The 25,129-nt window shown below is 43.9% G+C and overlaps 1 protein-coding gene across 1 annotated transcript; it reads right to left on the bottom strand.

Annotated features, from left to right (window-relative positions):
* Positions 1 to 4,051: 4,051 nt before the first annotated feature.
* EIF2B2 (eukaryotic translation initiation factor 2B subunit beta) lies at positions 4,052 to 10,539 on the bottom strand. Its single transcript, XM_029952042.1, has 8 exons — positions 10,292 to 10,539; positions 10,052 to 10,172; positions 9,776 to 9,924; positions 8,716 to 8,879; positions 7,978 to 8,073; positions 7,118 to 7,255; positions 5,883 to 5,949; positions 4,052 to 4,717 (listed from the first exon to the last, which is right to left on the bottom strand). The coding sequence occupies exons 1-8, from the start codon at positions 10,452 to 10,454 to the stop codon at positions 4,560 to 4,562; spliced, it is 1,056 nt and encodes a 351-aa protein (XP_029807902.1). The 5' UTR covers positions 10,455 to 10,539; the 3' UTR covers positions 4,052 to 4,559.
* Between the last annotated feature and the right edge of the window lie 14,590 nt (positions 10,540 to 25,129).

Raw genomic sequence — 25,129 nt, forward strand, 5'->3', positions numbered from 1 at the left:
CGAAGGGAAGAACAGTTTCTGGAACAAACAGTCGGATTCTTTCTACCTGTTTTCCATCAGAACCTTTACAAAAGCAGGCTAACAAGGAGAACTGACTGCATTGTTTGCTGTTAACTTGTCATGCCTTTTCACACTTTCTTAGCTGAAGTTGCTCATCAGCAGTGAGATGGCAACAAGATGGGCTCAGAAGAGGTGCCAAAACTCTAGATAATCTCACCAAATTATTATTCCTTCTCTTGTTCCATTTCTTCATCACTCAGTAACTCAATGTATGTATCCCTTCTAAACATATCAGAAGTTGCAGGCATATAAAGAAAAAAAGAGGCTATCCTACGGCTTAGGATCTTTCAGACCCTTGGATCATTTTCACCCTGTGCCCATTTATCATAGAGCACCCTGTGCTCTGAAACATCTGGCAGAGTCAGGCAACCTGATCAAAGTCTGGAGGGCCCAAGTGTCTTACGTATCGGAATCTGTAGAGCCTGCTGGAGCCTGGAAGCCAGAGTGACTCAGATAGCAATCTGAAGAAGCTAATTTGGCCCGACTTTACCCTTTCAACTTGCCTGACTAAACAACTTGCTCTTACTTACCGCGAAAGCAAGGGGTCTGCAGTGGTGGTTGCCCGCCCACCCCCTACCCTGGCAAAAAAAAAAAAAAAATGAAAGAAAGAAAGAAAGAAAGAAAAGATGGTTTGGAGTTAGAGTTAGCTACTGCTCTTAGTGTATTGGTGTATCATTATTATTCAAGGTATTTTATCACCTCTTTTATAGTCAACTGTAGAATTTTGCATAGAAGTTATGAATTTTAGGAAACTTGTCAAGTTTTTGAGTAGCTCCCTTCTCGAGGCAGGTCTTAATTCTAAATGTAACATGACTGACAAAACACTACTGAAAGTCTCCTCTTCATCTTGGTATTTACTATAAACATCAAGCAATCACTGGTGCAAGTGTGGTTAGGCTCAAAGGCTGCCCTCCATCGTGTGAGTGGTGTGCACAAGACTGAAAGCTTAGACTGTAAGCTCTTTATTAATAATAATTGCTTAGCCATTGCACAATAACCTGGAACAGCTGTTTGGTGAATGAAAGACTAATTCAAAGCAAAGGAGGCCAGATATAAAATACTTCCAACCCACATTTCAGAATAGCTCCCAATTGTGTCAACTAGGTGCATATCTGCAGAGGAGGTTCTTGCAAGGACAGGTGGGTAGTATGGGCCTTTACAGTAATGACATCACCATCTGGTACTATCTTTATAGCAAAACAGTTCTGAGGTCCTGAGTTCTACATATGTTTAGAATCACTTAGCTCAATGATGGAACCACAGGACTGGCAGTCCTCATTAACCCAGAGACTGAGCCAACAGATTGCCCCGAGAAATGGTTTTGAAGCACATCTGTGAGACGCATGATTCTACCCATACCGGCATTTATTTCTTTGAGGTATCACTTTACACTTAAGTTTTCCTTGGTGGAGTAGTTTTCAGAAATTTCTGAGGCTAAATTAGGAATTTCTGTTCCTTATTTGAGTTCCAGGAATTGTGCCTTTCCTGCCCTCCGCCTAAATTGGAAGATATAAACCGTGGGAAAAGTCTCTTTACAAACTGTATTGAGTAAGTTATCTAACTTGGTTTATTTGGCATATTCAGGAGGTCTTTCATAGCCATGGAATTCTCTTTCTACTAATTATTTTCAAGCTGAAGCTGTAAGTTTTTGTCCTTAGCTTCCGGGTCCTGCTGGCAAAGGCAGACACAAAGGCGAAAAGGTAGGAAGTTGACATGCAGCTTGTCTCTCCCTGTTCAGATAAGGCTCTCCCCTTCCCAATATTTACGCCTTCTCCAATTGAAAAAAGGAGAGAAGGAAATAGAGAAAATGAGGCATATAAATAGCTTTGTGGGACTTAAGCTTAACTGAGGTCCTAAAGAGCCTGAAGAACACACACTGGTGCCGTTCTTCTGTCCCAGGCACTTTAAAAAACGAGACAGCCTCTACCCTTGGAACCTTCATCCATCTCACTTATGCCTGGGAAGAATGTGGGTGCTAATTTTAGACCCAGAGACTAAGATGCACAAAGGACAAGTATCATAAAGCATTTTTAGAGCCCAAAACAGATTTCAGTTCCTTGACTCACTCTGCTTTTACTCCAGACCACACAGTTGTACCCAAGTGAATTGCTGTTAGAATTGGTGCCTTCAGAGGAGACAATTGCTCCTAATTGGTAGCTGTAAGCCGCTTCTCGGGGAAAGCGCGGGGTCTTAGATGCTTTCAGAAAAAGAGCTGACAGACTGAGGCCTGAGTGAGTCAGCGCTTTTAGGCCCATCTTTCAGACTCACCCTCTTCAATCTTGTTTTTTCCCTCTCTCAGGGAAAACAAGAGCCCTAAGGCAATCTCAAGTTGATGTAGAAGCCTTTCCCTCGTAGCCTACCTCTGGCCAGTGTTTTCCAAAGTGTGGTTATCAAATCACCTGTTCGAATCCCTTGGGGTGCTGGTTAAACATGCAGACTCCTGGCCCTCCCTCCCTCCACCCCACAGACAGCGCCGCAGGAGACAGGAAGCTGGCCTGTGACCAGGGTCTCGTGGGGTTCCTTGGTATGCTCAAGTCTGCCCTGGACCAGTCAGTGGTGCCCAAACATGGCAGATCATCTGGATTACCTGGGGAGACTTTCTGAAAAGGTAATTGCTAAAGGATACATAAAAAATGGAAATAACATACGAACATACTAAAGAAAATGAGAAGATAGCCTCCAGCTTGCCACTGTTTGGTATTATTCTCCCAGACTTTTGCTGTTGCACGAACATATTGTTTTGTTTTAATGAAGTAAAAGTCACCTGCACACTCCTCTGCAGCTTGCAACAAGCTTTCCCCTGGCTTGTTTTTAATTAACAATATTAAACAGACTTCCTTACACACCTGCCCTATTCTTTTAACCCAAGGCTCACCAATCAAATGCCTAGAGGGGTTAGGCAGATAACATAAATGAGTTAAATGGACTCAGAGGAACTGCAGAAGAGGTTTTCCATGTAATGGAGTCAGAAGCCCACCCAACGGGTGCCATTTGGGAATGTGGGTGCAGAGGTGCCAAAGCTGCTGTGTTCCCAAGAGAAGCAAGAAATCTGAATGTGCTTAGCATGTGATCTTCACATTTTTATTATTCTATTTTATTTTCACATTTTTATTATTTTTTAAAAATGTTTTAACATTTATTTATTGTTGAGAGACAGAGAGAAACAGAGTACGAGCAGGAGTGCGGAAGAGAGAGAGAGCGGGAGACAGAAGCCGAAGCAGGCTCCAGGCTCTGCGCTGTCAGCACAGAGCCAGATGCAGAGTTGGAATTCACAAACTGCGAGATCATGACCTGAACTGAAGTCAGATGCTTCACTGAGCCACTCAGGCGCCCCTATTTTCACATTTTTAATTATTGGTAACTAATTCAAATTATATACAGGGTGAACCAGCCAAAGTGTCCTTAATCCAAACACTGCCATGAAGCCACCCTTTTGAAACCTTTAGTGCAGTGTATACATAATGTTCCACAGTGTGTCATGCTTATCTAAAAACCTCCCTTGTTTCTAATTAACAGAATACAAAATGCTATTGCTGGACACTTGGGCTGTGCTGTAGACATTCTTCTCTATGTCCCCATGTACTTGTACAAACGATCTGAGAAATGCAGGTTCAAAACTGCTGTAGAAAAGGTCGTACCAGTGTACAGTCCTTTTAACAGTACATGAGAGGGTCCTTTTCAGGGAAGCTTTAAGCAGATTCCCAGGTGCCATCCCTGAGATCAGATGCAGTAGGTCTGGGGTAGAATCCAAGATGATATTTTTCTTAGGCCCCCTGACGGCTCTGAGAGGTTTTGGAACCACTGTCTTAGATTACTAACAAGTTGTTTGGGACCACTGCCAGTGAATTAGGAAGGAAACTGTAAATACTTTCATTTGCATTTCTGTCTTAGCCGGTTCCCTCTAATTACAATTCTTTATCACAGCACCGAAAGGGCTCTGCTGCTGCTGTTTCAGGCAGTCCAGTGCAGAACAATAAATAAACCAACTCAGGAATCTTCAAGTAGCTTTTATTGGCACAGCCCAGGAAAAGGTGTGGTAGCCGTTTCTGAGCAAAAACCTGTATCCCATCAAGGTCTTCAGTTTTGTGTTTAACACCCCACTGAACCAGAAAGTTTAAGTTCCTAAAACAGACTCCCCAGGTCACTAAGAGGTTCCAAAAAAAAATTTTTTTAAATAAACTCTATGCCCGGCATGAGAACAGGGCTCATAACCCCAGCACTGAGAGTCGCACGCTCTGCTGCCAGCCAGCCAGGCGCCCCAAGAGGCTACAAAATTAACAGGTCAAGGCCCGCTGCTCCTGTTAAGATTGGGAAGGCAAGGGACAGACCTGAATGTGTGTCCTTGTTATGGGACGCCTGCAAAGGCAGGAAACAGCAGTAAGTTTTTAAGTTGGCTCCAGTTCACTCCCCATTACAAGGACGAGGTTTTCAGCAGTCGCACTGAGGTCGCTCTCCATTCCATATTTGGCTTAGCAGCTTCTGCTCAGAATGAGTGGTGGTCATAGGACATGATCATCGGGATGGTAGAGTTCACTCATCAAGCGGTAGATGTAGGAAGGCGCATTCCCACCAATGTTGGAGATAAAGAGGGTAATGAGCTCTGGGGGAACGTAGTCAAACACAGGGCAGTGAACGCTGACCTTCTCCAGAATGTCCCCTGAAAAGCAATCAGTCACACATGCTAAAGGTAAAACTGAGGATCCTGCTCTAATAATTAACACCTAAGTAGCATATAGTGTCTTGGCCCAAGGGTAGCACTCCATGCTTAAAACCCCCAATGCCTTTGCATAGCCCTTAGAATAGATCCAACTTGGGAGAGCAGCCCTCAAGATCTGGCCCCTCCCCACTTGCACTGCACTAGTTACAATTCATCCCCCTCTCTCTCATGCTCATTCCTCCCCCGCCATATGGCCATCTGGTTCCAACTGGCTAAGCATGGACCTAACTCAGGCCCTTTGCACCAATGCCTAGAAGACCCTTTCCTTGAGCTTCACATGGTGGGGTCTATTCATTCTGGACTCAGCTGAAATGTCCTCCCAGTAAGACCCTTCCCTAACTAACGTGGTCTTCTACAACCTTTCAATCACATCATCCTCTTTTGTTCTCTTCCCCGCATCCCATGACTGGACAGACATATTCTTGTCTGTTTTCTGCAACAGAATGTAAGCTCTGTGGGAGCAGGACCTATTTGTGTTGTCCGTTGTTACATCCCCAGTCGCTAGAGTAGTGCTGGACACACAGGGGATACATACATAAAATAATTCGTGAAAGGATGAATGTGTGAATAAATGAAGTTATTCAACTTCTAAGAATTGCACCCCAAGTGCTTGCTTTGCTCTCAGATGGTGTTTAAGGCCATGTTAGGTGGATGAGGTGGCAGGCTCAGTGACCACAGCTGCTGCCTTCAGAAGTCAGAGAAAAGGGCCTCAACACACAAAGATTACTGACAAGTTTTACGATAGGAACATTTTGGAGACTACTTCCTTTGCCAGTGACGTCACCAAAATGACCCCCTACAGCAACTGAAAACAAGTCTATTTTCCCACTGGGCTGTCGCCTATGTCAAGCAATGTGCAAAGCCAAACCCAGTCAATGCTGGGTGACCCAAGCCCCCAAGGCCCCAACACTCAGTTAAATCTGTTAGTCCCAGAACAAAATGAACATGGACTAGATCAGCTCCCCATCCACTCTAAGACTCTAAAGAGTAGTCTCCACAAGAAGTACAATAAAAAGCACAATCTGGCAGCATTCAACCCTGACTGGCTACCAAAACAAACGCAAAAGGATACACCCCCCTCACCCCCACACACACCCTTCTGTACCTTCTGTGAAAGGCAGGACTTCTTCAGGAGCCACAAACTTGTGAAATGAATCTTCTTCATTGGGGAACTAGACAAGGGGAAAAATAAAAAGAGTGAGAGAGACCTAGCAAATTCCACTTCTGGGTACATACCCAAGGGAAATAAAAATCATCTCCACAAAAAAGCCTGCACACAACTGCTTACAGCAACATTATTCACTAAAGCCAAAAGGCCGAACAACCCAACTACCCAAGGGGTGAATGGATAAATTGTGGTATATCCACGCAAGAGAGTATCATTCAGCCACAAAAAGAAAGTTTTGCATGGTGGAAACATCATGCTAAGTGAAAGAAGTCAAAAACAAAGGACACATATTGTATGATTTCTTTTATATGAAATATCCAAAACAGGCAAAGCCACAGAGACAGAAAACAGACCAGTGATTCCTAGGAGCTGGGGAGAGGAGGCAATAGGGAGTGATTATGTAATGGGAACAGAGTGTTTTGCTGGACGATGAAGGTCTGAAACCAGAGAGTGGCAGTTGCACAACGCCGTGAATGTAGTAAGTGCCCCTGAACTGTACATTTAAAACTGGTTAGTTGTAGGTTGTGACTATCACCTCAATTTACAAAAGAGACCTACAAAGAGCTTCTATTGCTAATGATACCACTCTTCACTTTGTAATACTGTTTGTATTCAGGCTCCAGAGGACGGGCCCTCCAACTATGACAAATAAAACGGATTCTATGTTCCTAGTTTCAACTTGTTTGGCATTTTCAGAAATGGTCAGGGTGATGGGGAATCGTGGCAGTGGAAACAAAGGGCCTTCCCCAACTATGTACTACCCTGACCTTACAATTTTGACTTCTCAAAGCTGACAAGTTCTAAGTACCAATTTTTAGGGGGTGCCTGGGGGGCTCAGTTGGTTGAATGTCCAACTCTTGATTTCAGCTCAGGTCATGGCCTCACAGTTGGAGCCCTGCATCTGGCTCTGCACCATCAACTTGGGATTCTTTCTCCCTCCCTGCCTCTCCCCTGCCCGTGCATATGCTCCCTCTCTCAAAATAAATGAACATTAAAAAAACTTATCATTTTTTTTCCTGGTTCACGAGTGCTGTGGCTTTTTCCAGCCTCTACTGGTCTAATCCATTTAGCAGACACAGATAAAGAAAAGCCCCATCGTGAGTAGGTTGAAGGCCTTGAGTTCAAGCCTATACTTTGGCTTCCTTCTCTCTGTTGGCTACAGACAGACATACCTGTGGGGAAAGCTTGAACATGGGAGCACAAACGATGAGCGGGGTGGAATGGTGTTTTGCTGCCAGTGCTAGAGTGTGAGTTCCTGTCACGGCTCTCAGGGCACCATTGGCCAGGATGGTCTTTGTGCCAATGATTACCTTTGGAACAGGAAGCAAAATGTGAGTCATCCCGGGGAGAGAGCCTTAAGTAGGCCCCTGGGCACAATCGGCTGAATGCTCAGGCCTCCGTCTTGACACCGTGAGGGCCACACAACAGTAAAGGAAAAGGGATTCTAGGCTAAGGAGTTCCAGCTCAAAAGTGGCTTCCGAAAGAAAGAATGAATATAGTCTGTGACCAGAAGCTGCATCACCTCCTGCTCTTAGCCGTCTTCTAGGATCTGTAGCCACAGCTCCTGAGAAGCCTGGAGCCTTTCTAGTCATCCACCACCACTGCCAAGCTCTCTGATCAGAAAGCAGGGACCCCCCTACCCAATTCCTAGCAGCTGCCAAGCTTAGCTTAGCTCTATTTCATTCTCTTCAATGCTTTCACCAAAAAGGAAGTACACAGAAATGCCTGGCTGGTTCAGGCGTAAAGCATGTGACTCTTCGTCTTAGAGTTGTGAGTTTGAGTCTCACGCTGGGTGTACAGAGTGCTTTAAAAAAACAAAAACCTTTAAAGGAAAAGAAAGCAGATACAAAAAGAAGCAGATACAGATAAAGGGAAAAGAAATTCAGTTAATATATTTAAAAGGCCCAAGTATGTACTTTCAAAAGGTGTTAGAAACTTTCGTTTCTCATGGCTATTACAGGAGGGAAAAAATAAAATCAGTATTTCAGAAGTACAGTCTTCATGAATTCAGTAGAAGTCCAAACACACCCACCTTGTTGACTCTTGACATAACAGCAAAAATGGCAGCATCAGTCATGACAGTTGTCTCAATACCTGCTTTGGACAAATTGACTGCCATTTCATGACCCTGCAACAGGAGAGCAAGGCTGATGTTAGGAGAGAGAGGGAGAGAGAGTGGAAGGCATCTCCGTGGAACTGGATCTGGAGAGTTCTGTGATACTGAGCACAGCTGACACACCAGTGCCACCAGAAAGCCCCTTGTTCTGCCCATCATAGGCATTCTCTGGTACGCTGCAGGGAAGCCCAAGAGAAGCTAATAAATGCTGAGTTCTCCACAGGAGCACTAGAGCGGCCACAAAACTGGAAATACCGCTTGCTTGTGTAATTGGGCAGAGCTGACAGGACAGCGCCTGGCTCGCTACTTTACAACATCCTGCATCCTTACATTTTTCCTTTGGAAAGACCTATTATTTACACAGGGATGGAGTGAGGTCAGACCAAGCATCAGTCATCCCCAAGGTAATTTACCCTACTTTGATCCCCAAAAGAACCAATATTATTTCTTTCCTTGAACCCAGCATCTCACTTAACCCTCCTAAACCAATGTGTAAGAATGCTGACAGGATGAACCACCTGAAAATTCCCTTAATGTTTTATTTTACTTTATCTTCTCAACGTCTTGCTTAGCAAGTCAAAGTTAGCATGGAGCCCATCTATCACTTCTTTGTTCCCTTTTCATTTTTCTTAGCGACTCCAGCAGTCCCCGTACCTGACAGAAAGGAGCACACTCTGCCACAATGACATGGAATTTCCTCTTTCGGGCAGCCTCTTTGAGGAAGGCCTCTACTGTTCGGGAGAAGCCAATGGTCATGATCACCTCATTGGAGTGGATGTGCTCCAGAGCCTGGGCTGCAATGTTCTCTGTTGTCCCTTCTGCAAGAACAGTCAGTTTTGCAAGGAAAATATGAAACTACCGGCTACAACACCAATGTGATACAGCATGAAAGAGACGGGGGCCCTTCACACAGCCGGCCCACCTAGTGAGCCCTGGTAACACAGGGTAAATGGACTTAATATGAATGAAGGTTATGTTTTCCTAAAAGTCCCATTCCTCTGGGATCTTCTACCTCCTACGTTCTCAGTCTACCCTCTTTCCCAGGAGAACATCCAACTCATCCACTAATTCCCCCAACCCTGCCCGGCTACACCACCAGCTCCTTCCAATAGATTTTGGAGACACTGAATTCAGGCAAAAATGGTCCAATTTGGGAAATCATAAAATGCTGAGAGTGGGGTAAACAGTTTCCCCCTAAAAAGGACTCCTCCTCCTCCTCCAAAAGGTGGACACAACACCTCCACCTGAGAAGGAGGCCTCAGAAGAAAAATAGGGGAGAAATTTGGAAGCAGCGGCTTCAGATACACAGACCCAGCCTCTTCCTTCCATGGGGGACTCTGATTGTAATGAGTATCTGCAGATCTCCCGGGTCACAGAGACAAGGGGAATGGAGGTGGTGCGTGTGTGCATAAAAATTCAAGAGGAAGTTTAGGGAAGAGTTTATCGCCTGCAGTTTTAGGGAGTTCATCTTTAAAATGAAAACAAAGCTCTGTCCTAACAGTCTCTGCAGCAGTCTATAAAGGGCTGGTCTGTAAGGAAATGTAGAGAGGGTTATCTTAGTCCTCCTCCAACCCTTCCTCTTAGGATGGAGGACAAAGCTCAGAGAGGCACATAACTGGAGCGCTCCCATCTCTGCTAATGAACGACTTTCAGGGTCTTCTCTTCCTTCATCTGCCTATAACTGGTCCTGAGCACCAGGCATCAGGGCTCTTACCCAGTTCCACGAGCAACTCATTAATTGCCTCAATGATGTTGGACTGGAGTTGGGCATAATGGAAGCTGAAATCCTCGCTCAGGCCCTCGGATGTCAAGAGTTTGTGCAAGGACTCCTGCTGATCGCTCTCATCGCTGCGTCCATGGAGTCTACGGAGGCAACAAGACCCAAAGAGGGAGGTAGGAGGAGGTGTAGTCTTTTAAGTAACTGGGCCTGCTCACCACTAAAGGTTCCAAGCAAGGGGAGGAGCTCGTGCAAAAAGGCCCAGGTCCTGACCTGCCATACTCCTCCCGGATGATCCTGAGCACTCTCCGCACCATGTTGCCCACCGTGGTCTCAGAGGGCTGCGAGGCCGTCATCCTCTGGCCTTCTCGGCGAATCAGTTCCATCAGCTCCCCTGCAGTCCGCGGGAGAGAGCGTGAGAGGGCAGGAGCACGATGAGGCCTGGGCAACTTTCCGCCTGGGGATCTGGAACGGATAGCGACGAGGGACGCGACAGAACTAGACCTGCCTCACCTGCGTTGGTCCAGCGGTGGTCCGTGATGATCCGGCGCAGCAGTCCCAGGGTCTCTCGAGCCATGTCCTCGGAGCTGCGCCGGCCGCCGCCCCGCTTCAGGACCTCCACGAAACTCTCGATGCTCTCGTACAACTCCGAGCCATTGGCCGCGGCTCCCGGCATCTCGATACGAGCCGCCTCGCCGGCGAAATCCGCACCTGTACAACTTCGATCCTTGCACTTCCGGGGCGGGCGAAGTCGGCTTCCGCTCCGCGAGAAAAACTCCAGCTTCAGTGTCCGCAGGCCACGCCCCTCCGTGCCACATCCCACCCCCTCCGTCTGCCTGAGCCAATCAAAGACTAGGAGCTCAAGTTGTTGGGTTAATAGCGGAGCGTCCGCGAGCCTCGGAGGCTGGAGGAACGGAAATGGCCTTTCGTAGCTGCTCTGAAGCTGAGCCGAGGTGAGCTGGGAGGCCTCGCGAGGGTGTCTAGTTCCGTTGCTATGGAAACAGCCGGTCTCGGCGTTTCCCCCACCCCCCTTCCCAATGACCTGGGGCTGTGCTGTGGAAGTTGCCGCCCTCCCTCCTGGTCCCTAAGCTCCAGTGACCACCGGGTGTCCTCACACACGCTGAGAGTGCGCGTCCAGGACCCGCTGCACCTGGGGCAGACGCTCCATTATAATGCTGTTTCACTACATGGAACTGGTTCGTTTGCACCTGTGTCTAATAGATTTAGCTCCCCGAGGGCAGGGACCACACCTTTTTTTGCCTTTGCATTCCCAACGCCTCATACACCGAATGCAAGACAGGGATCAGGAATGAAGAGAAGACAGGGTATCAGGGATGAAGAGATCGAATACTCACCAATAAGGAGATTCAAAATGGGAGTTTCCAAGGGAGCAAAGATGATGTCTTTCCATTTGGACAGACTACAGATAAGGGTAGAGAGTGTAACATAATACCAAGAGCGGTTATTGACTTAAAGTTTACTATGTGTTCGGCACGGTGTGTGAATTATATCATCTACTGCAGTCTGTGAGGTAGACCCTCTGATCCACATTTTACAGGTTAGAAAACAGCCCCAAAACTCAAGCAGTTGGTAAGGGGATGATGCATTCGTATTCAGATCTATGTCTCTCTGAATCTACAGTCTGTGTGTAATGAAAATCATTATTTCCTTAAGGTAAGTTCTTAGAATCTTTGGGCACATGCATTTTTTAAGACATTTGTTACCGTTGACATAATGCTTTGCAAAAAGGTACATCAATACCAAAATCAGGCAAAGATAGAACAAGACAACTGCAGACCAATATCTCTCACTAACACAGATGCAAAATCTGTAACAAATTATTAGCAAATCAAATCCAACAATACGTGAAAAAGATTAATAACTACCAAATAGAATTTAAACGTGGGTTGCAAAGCTCTTTTAATATTTGAAAAGTAATCAATTTAACAAGCCATATTAATAAGATAAAAACTGAAACCACATGATCAGATCTTATGATGCAAGAAGCATTTGGCAAAATTCAACAGCCATTGAGTTAAAAAAAAAAAAGAAAACTCTCAGAGAACTAGGAATAGAAGGGAACTTCTTCAACTTGCTAAAGAACATCTATAAGAGGCTGCACTTAACATCATACTTTAAGGGGAAAGACGGCCTTCTTTCTAAGATCAGAACAAGCCAAGGATGTCCACTCTCACAACTCCTGTGTAACATTATATTCAAAGTCCTAGGCAGTGCAATAAGGTAAGAAAAAGAAAGTTTAAAAACATACAGACTAGAAAGAGAGAAAACAGCCCCTAGTCACAGAAGACATCGTTGTCCACACAGAAAATGCAAACAATCAACAATGACAAAAAACACCCTCTAGAATGAGTAAGTGAATTTAGCAAGGATATAAGTTTAACACACAAAAATGAATCTTATTTCTGTATACTAGCAGTGAGTAATTAGAAACCAAAATTGAAACACCATAGCTCCCAAAAGCCATGATATATTTGTCAATTTTATTTGTGTTAAGTTTAAATTGTCTTAAAAATTGTACTAATTGACTTGTGATCACTTATCATGTTCTGGCCAATTTTGGATATTGTCCTTCTTTATTTTTCCAGGCATCAAGCCAGTAAAAAATAAGGCATGACTATTCTATATACACAAAAGAATGCATGTTGTGTTATATGTATATAATGTATGCATATTAACATATTATATATTTATATTTATACTATATATTATGTATATTTACATATATGAAACTACCACGCTACAACACAGACTTGATAGAGCGTGTCTAAATATATACATATGAAAGTTATGAAGCCTGACAAAATGAACATGCATGAATCCATCTCCCAACTTAAAAATTAAAATTCTTAAGTGTAAGTAGAATGGTGGTTTTCAGGGGTGGGATGGGGCATAAGTTATTATTTAATGGGTACAGAATTTTGGTTTTACAACATGAAAAGAGTTCTTGAGATGGATGGTGGATGATGGATGTACATTAATGCCACTGAATTTTGATTGATATTGATTTTTTTTTAAATGTATTATATATTTATAATCCCTGAGCAACAGATCGTTTAGTTCAACTTGATTTTAAATTTTTGGCAATGATGTTATAATGTCAATTTCTACAATTTGCTTTTTTTCACTCGATACGACGTTCCCAAAATGGGTGTAGTTACCTGTATCTGCAGGTCTTTCATTAGCACAGCCTCATCGCAGCCCATCATGTGCCCCTCCCACAATTCATGTATGCGTTTTTCTTCAACAGATACTTTGGTTGTTTGCAGTCTTTTGGGGGGAGTGAGAGAATATCAACTATAAATATGCTTGTGTATATTTTGGCATACCTACAAGTAGAACAGCTAGAGCATAGTCTGTGTGAATATTCAACTCTACAGATAGTGCTAGGTTTCCAAAGTGGTTAAATCAATGACTGCTGTCTCCAGTAGGACTTAAAGAGTTCCAACTGATCTACCTCATTAGCGACACTTGGTGTTATCAGTTATTTTATTTGAGGAGTATCAGGTGGATATAAAAGGTTGTATCATTATGATCTTCATTTGTTATCCGGATTACTAATGAGGTGGTTCGCTTTTTCATACGTTTATTGGCCATGTATTTTTTTTCTCTTTTGTGAAATACCTACTTGTGTCTCTTGCCTAATTTCTTAAAATCTTTTTAAAATAGACTTGTAGGAGTTTCTTATATATTCTGAATACTAATTTTTTTCAATTATTTGTTTTATAAATATCTCCTCTCAGTTCATGACTTGTCGTTTCACTCACTTTGAGATGTCTTTCAACAGAGTTCTTGAAATGCATCAATCTTGTGCAGTTAATACTTTTCATATTTTATTTTAAAAATCCTTCCCTGGGGTGCCTGGGTGACTCAGTCAGTTAAACAACAACTCTTGATTTTGTTTTTTTAATTTTTTTAACATTTATTTATTTTTGAGAGACAGAGAGAGATCATGAGCAGGGGAGAGGCAGAGAGAGAGAGAGAGACACGCAGAATCAGAAGCAGGCTCCAGGCTCTGAGGTGCCAGCACAGAGCCCAATGTGGGGCTCGAACCCATGAACTGTGAGATCACGACCTGAGCTGAAGCCGGACACTTAACCAACTGAACCACCCAGGTGCCCCTGCAACTCTTGATTTTGGCTCAGGTCATGATCTCATGGTGTGTGAGATCAAGCCCCTTGTGCTCTGTGCTGACAGCGCACAGCCTGCGTGGGATTCTGTCTCCCTCTCTCTCTGCCCCTCCCCTGCTCGCTCGCTCTCTCTCGCGCGCGCTCTCTCTCTCTCTCTCTCTCTCTCTCTCTCTCTCTCAAAAAAAAAAAACACTAAAAAAAACCCTTCCTTAAAGAAAGCTTAAAGATGATCTCTTACTTTTTTTCTTCTAAATAATTTAAAATTTTAGATTTACATGTAAGTTTTGGGGGCATCTGGGTGGCTTAGACAGATGAGGGTCTGACTCTTGATTTTGGCTCAGGTTATGATCTCAAAGTTCATGAGATAGAGCCCCTCATCAGGCTCTGTGCTGATAGCACAGACCATGATTGGGATTCTGTCTCCCTCCCTCTCTCTCTCTCTCTCTCTCTCTCTCTCTCTCTCTCTCTCCCTCTCTCTCTCTCTCAAAATAAATAAACATTAAAAAATTTTTACACATAGGTTTTCTAGGTAGGGTGTAAGGTGGGAATCCAATTTTACTTTATTTTTTCCATTCTTTTCCCCTTGATTTTCAATGCTACCATTGTAATATATCAAGTGTCTATAATGTGTGAGTCTGTTTGGGGGCTCTCTGTTTTGTTCCATTGCTAAATTTGCCTATCTCTGACCTAATATCACATTATCTGATTTACTACTCTCTTATTTTATAAAAAGTATTGCTCTCTGGTAAAAAAAAAAAAAATTGCGTTGCGATATTTCTTTCTTTAAAAGGTTCTTAACTAGTTTTAGGTCTTTGCTCTTTCATATATATTTTAGAAATAATTTGTTTATTCCTTAAAAAAATTATAAGGATTTTGCATGGAATTACCTTAAATCTCTAAATCAATTTGAGGAGAATTGACATTTTAAGATACTGAGTCTTCTTATCCATGAATAGGGTATATATCTCCATTTATTTACATCCTCTTTAATGTTCAGTAAAATTTTGTAATTTTCTCCATATATGACTTGCACACCTTACGTACGATCATTCCTAGGCACCTTGCATATTTATTGCTGTTGTAGATGATTATCTTTCTTTTTCATCATTGGCAGAAATAGAGAAAATACAAAACTCCTTTCAGTTTGAATTTCTTTGTTCATTAATCTAGGTGAACATTTCTTTTTTCACGTTTATTTGTCTTTGCATTTCTTCTCTTATGCATTCCTGGTGCATGTGATTTGCCCATTTTTTTAAATATGATACATGACAGACATTCTGGTTGTCCATCTGACATACATTTCTTTCTTCTTCTACAATGAAAGAACTAATTTTCTTTGGTTTCTACCCACATTGAAAATGGTTTTAGCTTATGGGTAAATCCTGATTGGTCTAAGCCAATCACGGCAATTCCTTTTTTTTTTTTTTTTTTTTAATAATTTGCTGGGAGGGGCGCCTGAGTGGCTCAGTCGGTTAAGGATCTGGCTTCAGCTCAGGTCATGATCTCGCAGTTTGTGGGTTCGAGCCCTGCGTGCTGACAGCTAGCTCAGAGCCTGGACCTGCTTTGGATTCTGTGTCTCCCACTTTCTCTGACCCTCCCCTGCTCACGCTGTCTCTCTCTCTCTCTCAAAAATAAATAAAACATTAAAAAAAATTTTTTTAAATAATTTGTTGCTGGCTAACCCATTTTCTAGCCAGCAGGATGCGAGGGAGCTCTTTTTGAGACTCCCTGGGAAGGTTTCTTTGTTTTTAAGTAACAGAGAAGACTACTTAGTCTCTTCTGTCTCCGATTGTCTGAAATCTGATGCCTAGAATTACTGCAGCTGTCTTGTGACCATAAAGTCTCAAGAATGAGGATTAAGTTAACATGCCAAGATGTCAGAACAGAAAAACAGCAAGAATCTAAGGTCTTGATAATATCAACACTTAATGGATATTTTATATGTATAAACTCTTTCATCCTTTCAGCAGTCCTATGAGATAGATACTACTAATATAATCATTTTCAAAACAGGAATCTGAGGCATAAATAGGATAAGTGACTTGCTTAGTGTCACACACCCAGTAAGTGGAAGAGTTGAGGTGTTAATCCAACAGTATAGCTTCAGTGTTATCCTGTTAGTCCATGTACTATGGTGCCTCTTATTAAAGCTGTTGTGTGAAAGCAACACATCCAGAAGCTGCCCTACCTTTAGAATTCTTATTATATGAAGTGATACATTTCTCCATAAAATTTTGAATGGTGTTTTCTGTCACCTGCAACCCAAAGCACCTTGATTTGGGTATTTAATCTTTTTTTCTGGTTGATTTGTAAGGTCTATTTATATATTAAAGATTCCAATCATTTGTAATTTGTGTCACAGTATTAGTAGTTTTAGAAACTTTGCCCAATTCTCATATATTTCTGTGGGATTTTAAATGGAAACAGCTTTCATAGGACAATTTGGGGGAAATAAAACATAACAAAAGACTTTAAAATGTTCATTCATACTTTTAAATTGGTATGTTTAAATCTAGAAATTTATCCTAGGAAGATAATCAGAAAAAGGTGCAAAGATTTATCCACAATAACATTAAAAAATGTTTTTGATGTTTATTTATTTTTGAGAGAGAGAGAAAGACGGAACACGAGTGGGGAAGGAGCAGAAAGAGAGGGAGACACAGAACCTGAAGCAGTCTCCAGACTCTGAGCTGTCAGCACAGAGCCCAAAGTGGGGCTTGAACCCACAGACTGTGAGATCATGACCTGAGCTGAAGTCGGCCACTTAACTGACTGAGCCATCCAGACGCCCCCGCAATAACATTTTTTTACTTTATTATTTATAACATAAAATCAGAAATATTCATAAATATTCAAAATTAGAAAGTTTGGAAATTATGTACTGCCATACATGTTTTAGAAAAATATTTAATGACATAGAAAATACATAGTGGTAAGAATTATTCACAACATATTGTTAACTTTTAAAAGTAGGGTGCATACAATCACTCTGGAAGACAGTGTGGCAATTCTTTTCAAAACTGAAAATGGATTTATACTACAATCCAGAAATTGCACTCTTGTGTCCAAATAGCATGAATGTTCATAGCAGCTTTATTCATAATAGCCCCAAACTAGAAACTTCCTAAATGTCCTTCCATTGGTTACTATTTAAACAAACTGGGGCAAATCCATAGCATGGGGGATGGCCCAGCAATGAAAAGGAATAAACTATGATATCTCCAACAACTTAAACGAACCTCGAGGAACTTATGCTGAGTGAAAAAAAAGCCAATCTCAAAACTATACATAGTGCATAATTCCATTTATGTATCACCCATGGAATAACATAGAGAGATAAAGAATGGATTAGTAATTGTCAGGAGTTGGAGTTGGGAGGCGGTGGGAGATGTATGTAGCTATGAAGGAGTGGCACAAAAGATAGTACAGTTGAGTCTCTTCATCTTGTGGGGATGATTATGCAAGGCTACACATGATAAAACTTCACAGAGCTATACACGCACACACATACCTGAGTGCATGTGTAACTGGTGAAATCTAAAAGTATGGATCATATCAATGTTAGTGTTTCGGTTTTGGTCTAGTTCCATAGTTGCCTAAGTTGTTACCATTAAAGGAGGCAGGGAGCGGGGAGGGCGCATGGGACTTTGGTGTACATTCCTTTCAACCTCCTATGAATTGTTTTGAAATAAATAATTTAATAAAAACTTCATAAATCAGGATTTGTAAAATAAAAACATCCATTTAAAAAATATAATGGGGTGCCTGGGTGGCTCAGTCAGTTGAACATATGATTTCAGCTCAGGACATGATCTTCCCATTCACGGGCTCAAGCCCTGCATCTGGCTCTGTGCTGACAGTTCAGAGCCTGGAGCCTGCTCCATATTCTGTGTGTCTCTCTCTTTCCCCATTCCTGCTCATGATCTGTCTCTGTCTCTCTCAAAAATAAACATGAAAAAAATTCTTTTAAAGAAAATTATAATGGGGCACCTGGGTGGCTCAGGCAGTTGAGTGTCCAACTCTTGATTTCGGTTCAGGTCATGATCTCACGGTTTGTGGGGTCAGTCTCCACATGGGGCTCCACACTGACAGTGTGAGACCTGCTTGGGACTCTCTCTCTCTTTCCCCCACCTCTCTCCCTCTCTCTCCGTTTCTCCCTCTCTCCCTCCCCCCTTCTCTCTCGGTCTCTGCCCCTCCCCTGTTCATGCTTCTTTCTCTCTCAAAAATAAATAAATAACCTTAAGAAATAGAAGACTATAATAAAAAATTATTTAACAATAAATAATAAAAGTGGTGCCTGGCTGGCTCAGTTGGCAGAGCATGTGACTTTTGATTTCAGGGTCATGAGTTCAAGCCCCACATTGGATATGGAGCCTATTTTAAAAATAAATAAATAAAAATAAATTTGAAAAAAAGAAAAGAAAATTATAAGGGCACCTGGCTGGCTCAGTGGAACACATGACTCTTAATCTTGGGGTTGTGAATTCAAGCCCTACGTTGGGTGTAAAGGTTGTTTAAAAATAAAATCTTTAAAAGAAATTATAATAGACATGTTACATTGTCTAATTAGTTACATTGCTCTAAAATAGAATTTTTCAAAAAGAGCAACACGCAAAAGTAGTGCATTTGGTAGGATCTCAATTTCACTTAAATATTTTTATGTTAGGGGTGCCTGGGTGGCTCAGTTGGTTAAGCGTCTGACTTTGGCCCAGGGCGTGATCTCACAGTTTGTGAGGAGACCCACATCAGGCTCTGTGCTGACAGCTCAGAGCCTGGAGCCTGCTTCGGATTCTGTCTCTCTCTCTCTCTCTCTCTCTCTCTCTCTCTCTCTCTCTCTTTCTTTTCCTCTCTCTTTCTTTCTCTGTCCCTCCCCCACTCTCAAAATTAATAGCCATTTAAAATTTTTTAAAAATATTTATGTTATTCATATATATATACATACATGCAGTATACACCCACACCTATATACACACACATATATACATCATATATTTGTATATGTAAATAGATGTCTGTGTATATATACATAAAGGTATGGTGTGGATATATGTATGACATATACCAAGATGTTAACTGTGGCTTTCTCTGGATGGTATGACTACAGCTTTATTCGAGACTCCTAATTGCCTCCCAAGCCCTTCATCTATAGTAATCAAGTTCGGGCTCTGCAAGTAGTTACCCAGGACGGAGACTCCATCTCCATGCTCCTCAGCAGGTAGATGCTGTCGGGCCGCCAAGTTTTCTGTCTGCCTCAGGCAAGGATTATGACTCCGTTGAGTGAGCCAGTAAACAAGATTTGCATCTGGAGGCTGGAGATTGCCATTTCCTGGTCAAAATAACTTTGGCGACTGTCTTGCTGAGCTAGACTCGAGTGGCCAAGGCACACAAAAGATCAAAACCGTATTCAGTGTTAGTTCTCCATCCCCCAAGATGGCTGAGGCAAAAGTCGGGGCGCTTCTTTGATATGCATTCGACTCTGTAGCCTGCCTAGGTCAGCTTGCCTTGTTTCCCCCCCTGAAGACTATATAAAGAACAGTTCTTGGAATAAACGGTCTCTTTCGCCTGGGTCTCTTTCACCTGATCGGAGAACCCTGATCGGAGAACCTTGAGTTCTGTCTTTACTCTCTGTGTCTCCCTCTCCTGCCCCCTTTTTCTCTCCCTCAGGAAAAGGACCTGCGACGATTCTCCGCCCTGCCGGTTGGGGTGGACGAAACAGATACCGCCAATCACTGGGGACGAGCGGCCCCGGCCAAAGGGTTATGACAATTGGTGCCTCAACGCGGGGCTCAGTAAAGTAACGCGACCCTGAGCGCGGGTTACGACAATTGGCGCCCAACGTGAGGCTCAGTAAAGTAACGCGACCCTGAGCGCGATTGTGGCCTCCTCCCTCAGGAGATTACCACAGATGCGGCCAGGTGACTAGGTTCTTACTGACGAGGGAGCATAAGGCAAGCTGAGGGCAAAGCACAAGCTAAGAACACCCCCCACCCCAGGTGGGGTACGTGTGATATTCTTCGGACACCTCTGGCCACCTAAGGAAAGGGAAAGAAAACAAATGGTTAACTGATAAAAGTCACAGTCATCCAGGACATGAGTCTCCATCAGTTTACAAATATCTTAGTAAATTACAAAAAAGGAAAAAAGAAGAGAAGGCAAGGCAATCTTATCAATAGCCTAATCTCCAGGAACTCCCTACTGTCTTCATGTTAATGCTATGCTATTTTACTCTAGGGAAAAACAACCTTAGCTTGACCATAACCAGGCCTTCAGTAATCTGCGAGTCTTCTTTAGCATATGACAATCCTTTATGAACTTTCCCTTGACTTCACCTCCCCCAACTCCACAGGATATAACCAGTCACTCTTCACAACGCCAGCGCAGCTCTTTCTGCCCACAGGTCCTGTTCCCATGCTTTAATAAAGTCACCTTTTTTGTACCAGACATCTTCAGGAATTCTTTACTGACCATTGGCTCTGAACCCCACCATCACCCCAAAACGCCATCATCACCATGGTGTTGTGTTGTTGCTTCTGAGAACCTTCCCTGGAAGATAGCTGGCATGTGTCCTCTGGCCTCTTTATCCCTTTCTCTTTCTAGCTGCCTTTCTGCTCTGTCAGCCTTGATAATGAGGACCAGGCCGCACTGCAAGGAGTAGTGAGCTGGAAGGGGCCTGGGCACCCTGAGGCCTCTGTGGAGCAAAACTGTCTTACCAGCCTGGACTTTTGAGCTTCATGTAGCAACAAGCAAAATAAACTCCAGTCTTATTTGAACCACTGTTCTCTTGAGGTTTCCATCCTTCTTAGTCCCACCCTATTCTGACAAACACAAGAGTGGTTTTCATGTTCATTTGTGTCCTGTATTTTCCAAAATTTCTACAATAAACACATCCCATTTAGAATCAGAAAAAAAGTTGTTTGTAGGAAAAATAAATCCTTCATCGGGCCCACTCTCTCAACCAGGATTGATATGATTATGTTCACCAAATCTAGATTTTCCCAGCGTGTCCCAATTTCAAATATTCTGGCTGATTGCCCTTAGAATTATCCAACCACAGTTTCTGAGCTTAATTTGGAGAGTAGAGTGATTATGATGATAATTCTCAACTGTAGGGAGGGACGCTGACCAAAATATTTGTGTCTTTCTCCTGTTCTAAAGAATCTCCTTAAGGCCATCAGATCACTTCCTTTTCCTGAACCGCTTTGACTCAACGCTTCGGCATGCAAACGCACTACTGTTTTTTATCCTCCGATTGTTTTGTGGATAAGTCATGTCTCTACGCAAGCTGAGAACAAGTGCTATTGTCAGGGGCACCTGTTGTTTTTATCTGCCCCGCACCCCCTTTCCTTTGGGAACTCTCCCTCCCCATCTCATGTCATTCAGGTGGAACTGTCATCTCAGGGCCTCTTGGCCAGCACACCACCCAGGTCTACGCAGCCACCCCAATTCCATGCTGTCTATTTGTGCAAAGCCTTTCAGTCCCTCCCTGTGATTTGCTATATGGACCCCAGAGGAAAGCAGGTTTCTCTCCTTTAGATCATCTGCTATAAGGAGGTGGGCTTGGGACTATTGGTGGCCAGCTGTCCTGTTTCATGGAGGAAGATTGTCTGCAGGAGACAATCAGGCAACTGCTCCAAAAGAAGTGAACAGAGGCAAGTCCTAGAGAGAGAGAGAAAGGGCAAAAGAGCTGATGATTTGAAATGAACCAATGGAGACCTGTAGGCCTAGCCAGGCTTGAAGGTAGAGCCATCCTTGGACTTCTCAACAAGTCCCCCTTTGGCTTAACTTTCTGAGTTGCCGGAGGATTGACTAAGCTTCTCTTTTGTCCTCCAAGGAGGCCCAATCCAATTCTCAGATATTATTTGATTGATTCTGCTAAACTAGAAGCTATTCCTGGTCTAAATGTAGATTTATATTTTAATGGACTCTGGCTGTGTTCTTGAGATTCCCTCCCACTTTGAACTGGTCAATTGCTAGGAATTTAGAGGAAAAATTTAATGACAAACACAGATAATGGTACCAGGGCATGTGATTAGGAAAAAAAAAAATACTACCCTGTTGTTACTAGAACTGCGTATCAACACTTGGTCTTCATAGATCAACACATACAGTATATGAAGAATATTTGTTGAACATCTTTTCATACCAAACACCGGATTGCATATTGGAAGATAGCCCCTATATTAGGGGAAACTTAGTAATAAAACAGCATCATCCTTTAAACTTAGAGGATTGTGCCTTTTATTTATTTATTTAAGTTTATTTATTTTGAGAGAGAGAGAGAGAGGGGAACATGAGTGGGGGGAGGGGCGGGGAGAGAGAGAATCCCAAGCAGGCTCTGTCCTGTGAGCTTGGTGCCAGATGTGGGGCCTGATCCCATGAACAGTGAGATGATAATCTGAGCTAAAGACAAGGGTTGGACAGTTAACCAACTGAATCACCCAGGTGCCCCATAAGGAGTGTTTTACCTTTTAAAGATTTTTAGGGGCACCTGGGTGGCTCAGTCGGTTAAGTCTCCGACTTTGGCTCAGGTCAGATCTCACGTCTGTGGGTTCGAGCCCCGTGTCAGGCTCTGTGCTGACAGCTAGCTCAGAGCCTGGAGCCTGCTTCCAGTTCTGTGTCTCCTTCTCTCTCTGCCCCTCCCCCTCTATGCTCTGTCTCTCTCTGTATCAAAAATAAATAAAACATTAAAAAATTAAAAAAAAAGATTTTTATATTCCTGGGGACCCTGGGTGGCTCAGTTGGTTTAGTGTCTGACTTCGGGTCAAGTCATGATCTCACGGTTCATGAGTTCGAGCCCTGCGTTGGACTCTGTGCAGTCAGCCCAGAGCCTGAAGCCTGCTTCAGATTCTGTGTCTCCTCCTCTTTCTGCCCCTCCCCTGCTCACACTCTGTCTCTCTCTCTCTCTCAAAATTAAAAATTTTTAAAAATTTAAAGGTTTTCATATTCTTTATCCCCTTTGGTCTCTAAAGAGCCCTGTGAAGTAAGCTGGTTCTGATCAAGAGATCAGTTATACCACAATTGATAGGTCTGTCATCAGTGACGATAGTACCGAGCACATAGGTAGACAAAACAAATAGTCTCTGATTCTGAAAAAAAAAATGTGGAGACTAAGCCCACTAGCCAGTTGTCCTTTCATGTTATGTTAAACTGTTGAGAAGCTTGGGCTTGGGGACACCTGGGTAGCTTAGTTGGTTGAGCGTCCAACTCTTGATTTTGGCTCAGGTCCTGATCTCACAGTCATGAGATGGAACCCAGATTGGGCTCTGTGCTGGGCATGGAACCTGCTTAAGATTCTCTCCCTCTCCCTCCCCACTCCCTGGATGAATGAATGAATGAACGAATGAATGCATATTTGGGCTTGGAAGTCATATGAATCTCAGTTCAGATCATAGATCTGCCCCTCTCAAGCCAGGCTATCTTGTCTGTCAGTGGAGATGATAAGAACAAGGACATTAGATGAATGATAGTAATTTTAAATATTTAGAGACACCCTACCACTATGGAGCTTTAAAGTAGTAGGTCTGGATACCCATTACCTGATCAAGAGAATTTTTTAAAATCTCCCTAAAAGATGATTCTAAGGTACTTAATACAGATCTGGTTGTATTTTAAAAGCTAGATAATCCAAATAAAAATAACACCAGCTTTTATTTCTATAACTCCTCTCTTTCAAGAGTGAATGAGTTATTGTAACGACCTAAGAGCATTTCAGAACAACAGACCTTGCATGAGGCTACGTCCCAGTCAGGAAGCCTGGGCCCTCGATCGGACAGCTCCTGCCACTTCCTGGTGCATAAGTGACCCTCAGTGACTAACCTGCAGACAGGCTTTGAGAACCCAGAGGCTTAGCCTCTCCCATCTGGATCCCCTCCTTGCCTGCAATAGTTGCTATCCCTGGTTTGATGCCTGTGGCCCGCAACATCCGTAACAACAGACATTCGTTGTCTAACTTCAGAGGGTAGTTTGCTTCACTGGTTCCTAACGGGAGCGGAAAAAGAAAAGGTTGGGGGACTCCTCAAGTGTGCCGTCTCCACTGTGCAGAAATGCCATAGGTCAGAAGAACTAAACTGACCGTTGAGATCGGAAGGTTCTTTCAGGTCTCAGCTAATTTCATTTCTTGGGACTTGTATATTGAGAATTACAGCCTCTTCCCCTTTTTAAGTATTTACATTGTGCCACAAACTATATATGTCACACCCAAACCTTCCAAGACTCTGCAGTGGAGGAAGCCAGAGAGGGTAAGGAACGTGCCCAGTCATAAAGCTAGCGGGACAGAGCTTAGGTTCTAGCCTGGGTCTGTCTGTCTCTGGAGACCTCCCAGGGCCTCCTAATGCCACACCGTCCACACCTCTCATGGTAGAGTGACAGGAGTGGCCTTTAGGGGTCAAAAAGGCGCTGGGCCTCCAATTGTCTCTGCGGCCCCTTAGGTTCTTAGGGATATGAGCCCTGTGTCCCAGCTCTGTCTCATGAGTACGGAGCCAGTGGATGCAGCTGGAGTGGGTGCCGAGACAGCTGAGTAGCAGGCCTCTGAGAGCCGTCCCCCAGCCTTGCTGGCGAGCCCAGCACACACCTGAAAGAGCCCTGGTAGGTTCTGGATCTGCCTGCCAGCGCCTCTGCCCTGAAGGGAAGACTGCATGGAAAACTCCCAGGACTCCCTGTCCCTAGCCTGGGTGGATGGCTCCACAGGGCCCAGTGGCCAGTTGCACCCCGTGGGAAAGCCTTGGCCCTGGCCTGCCTGGGAGCCACGGGGGTGCCGCCTCCTGCCCACGGCTTGGCTCGGCTCAGTTCAGCGGGTTCCCAAGTGGCTTGACTTCCTCCCCTCTAACTCCCTCCACCCCGCAGTCCCCAAGGAGCCAGGGAGGCCACTGGCAGAGTTGGCTCTCAGTCCCCCAGGCCTCCCTGAGCCCCTTCTCCACACACCTGGGAGCCAGGTTTCTCCAGGGAGCAGGAGGAGACCCTCCAATCTCCCAAGAGCACCCCTGCCCCGAGGTCTCTTTAGGACTGGCAGGCCCCATCCCCACTCCTTCTGCTGCACATGGAGGTTCTGCTCTGGGCTGCAATAACAGGGCTTGGGGTATGGGATGTTGTTTTTGCAGCTGGGCTGGGGCGGAGCGGCAGCGGGAAGGCGGCAAGGGTACTGACCGTCTGAGAAAGCCCCGAGCCCGAATTCCCACTAGCTGGGCCGGCCCCTTCAGGCTGGTCA

This window comes from Suricata suricatta, chromosome 9 (genome assembly GCF_006229205.1).
Source record: "Suricata suricatta isolate VVHF042 chromosome 9, meerkat_22Aug2017_6uvM2_HiC, whole genome shotgun sequence".
NCBI classification, from domain to species: Eukaryota; Metazoa; Chordata; class Mammalia; order Carnivora; family Herpestidae; genus Suricata; species Suricata suricatta.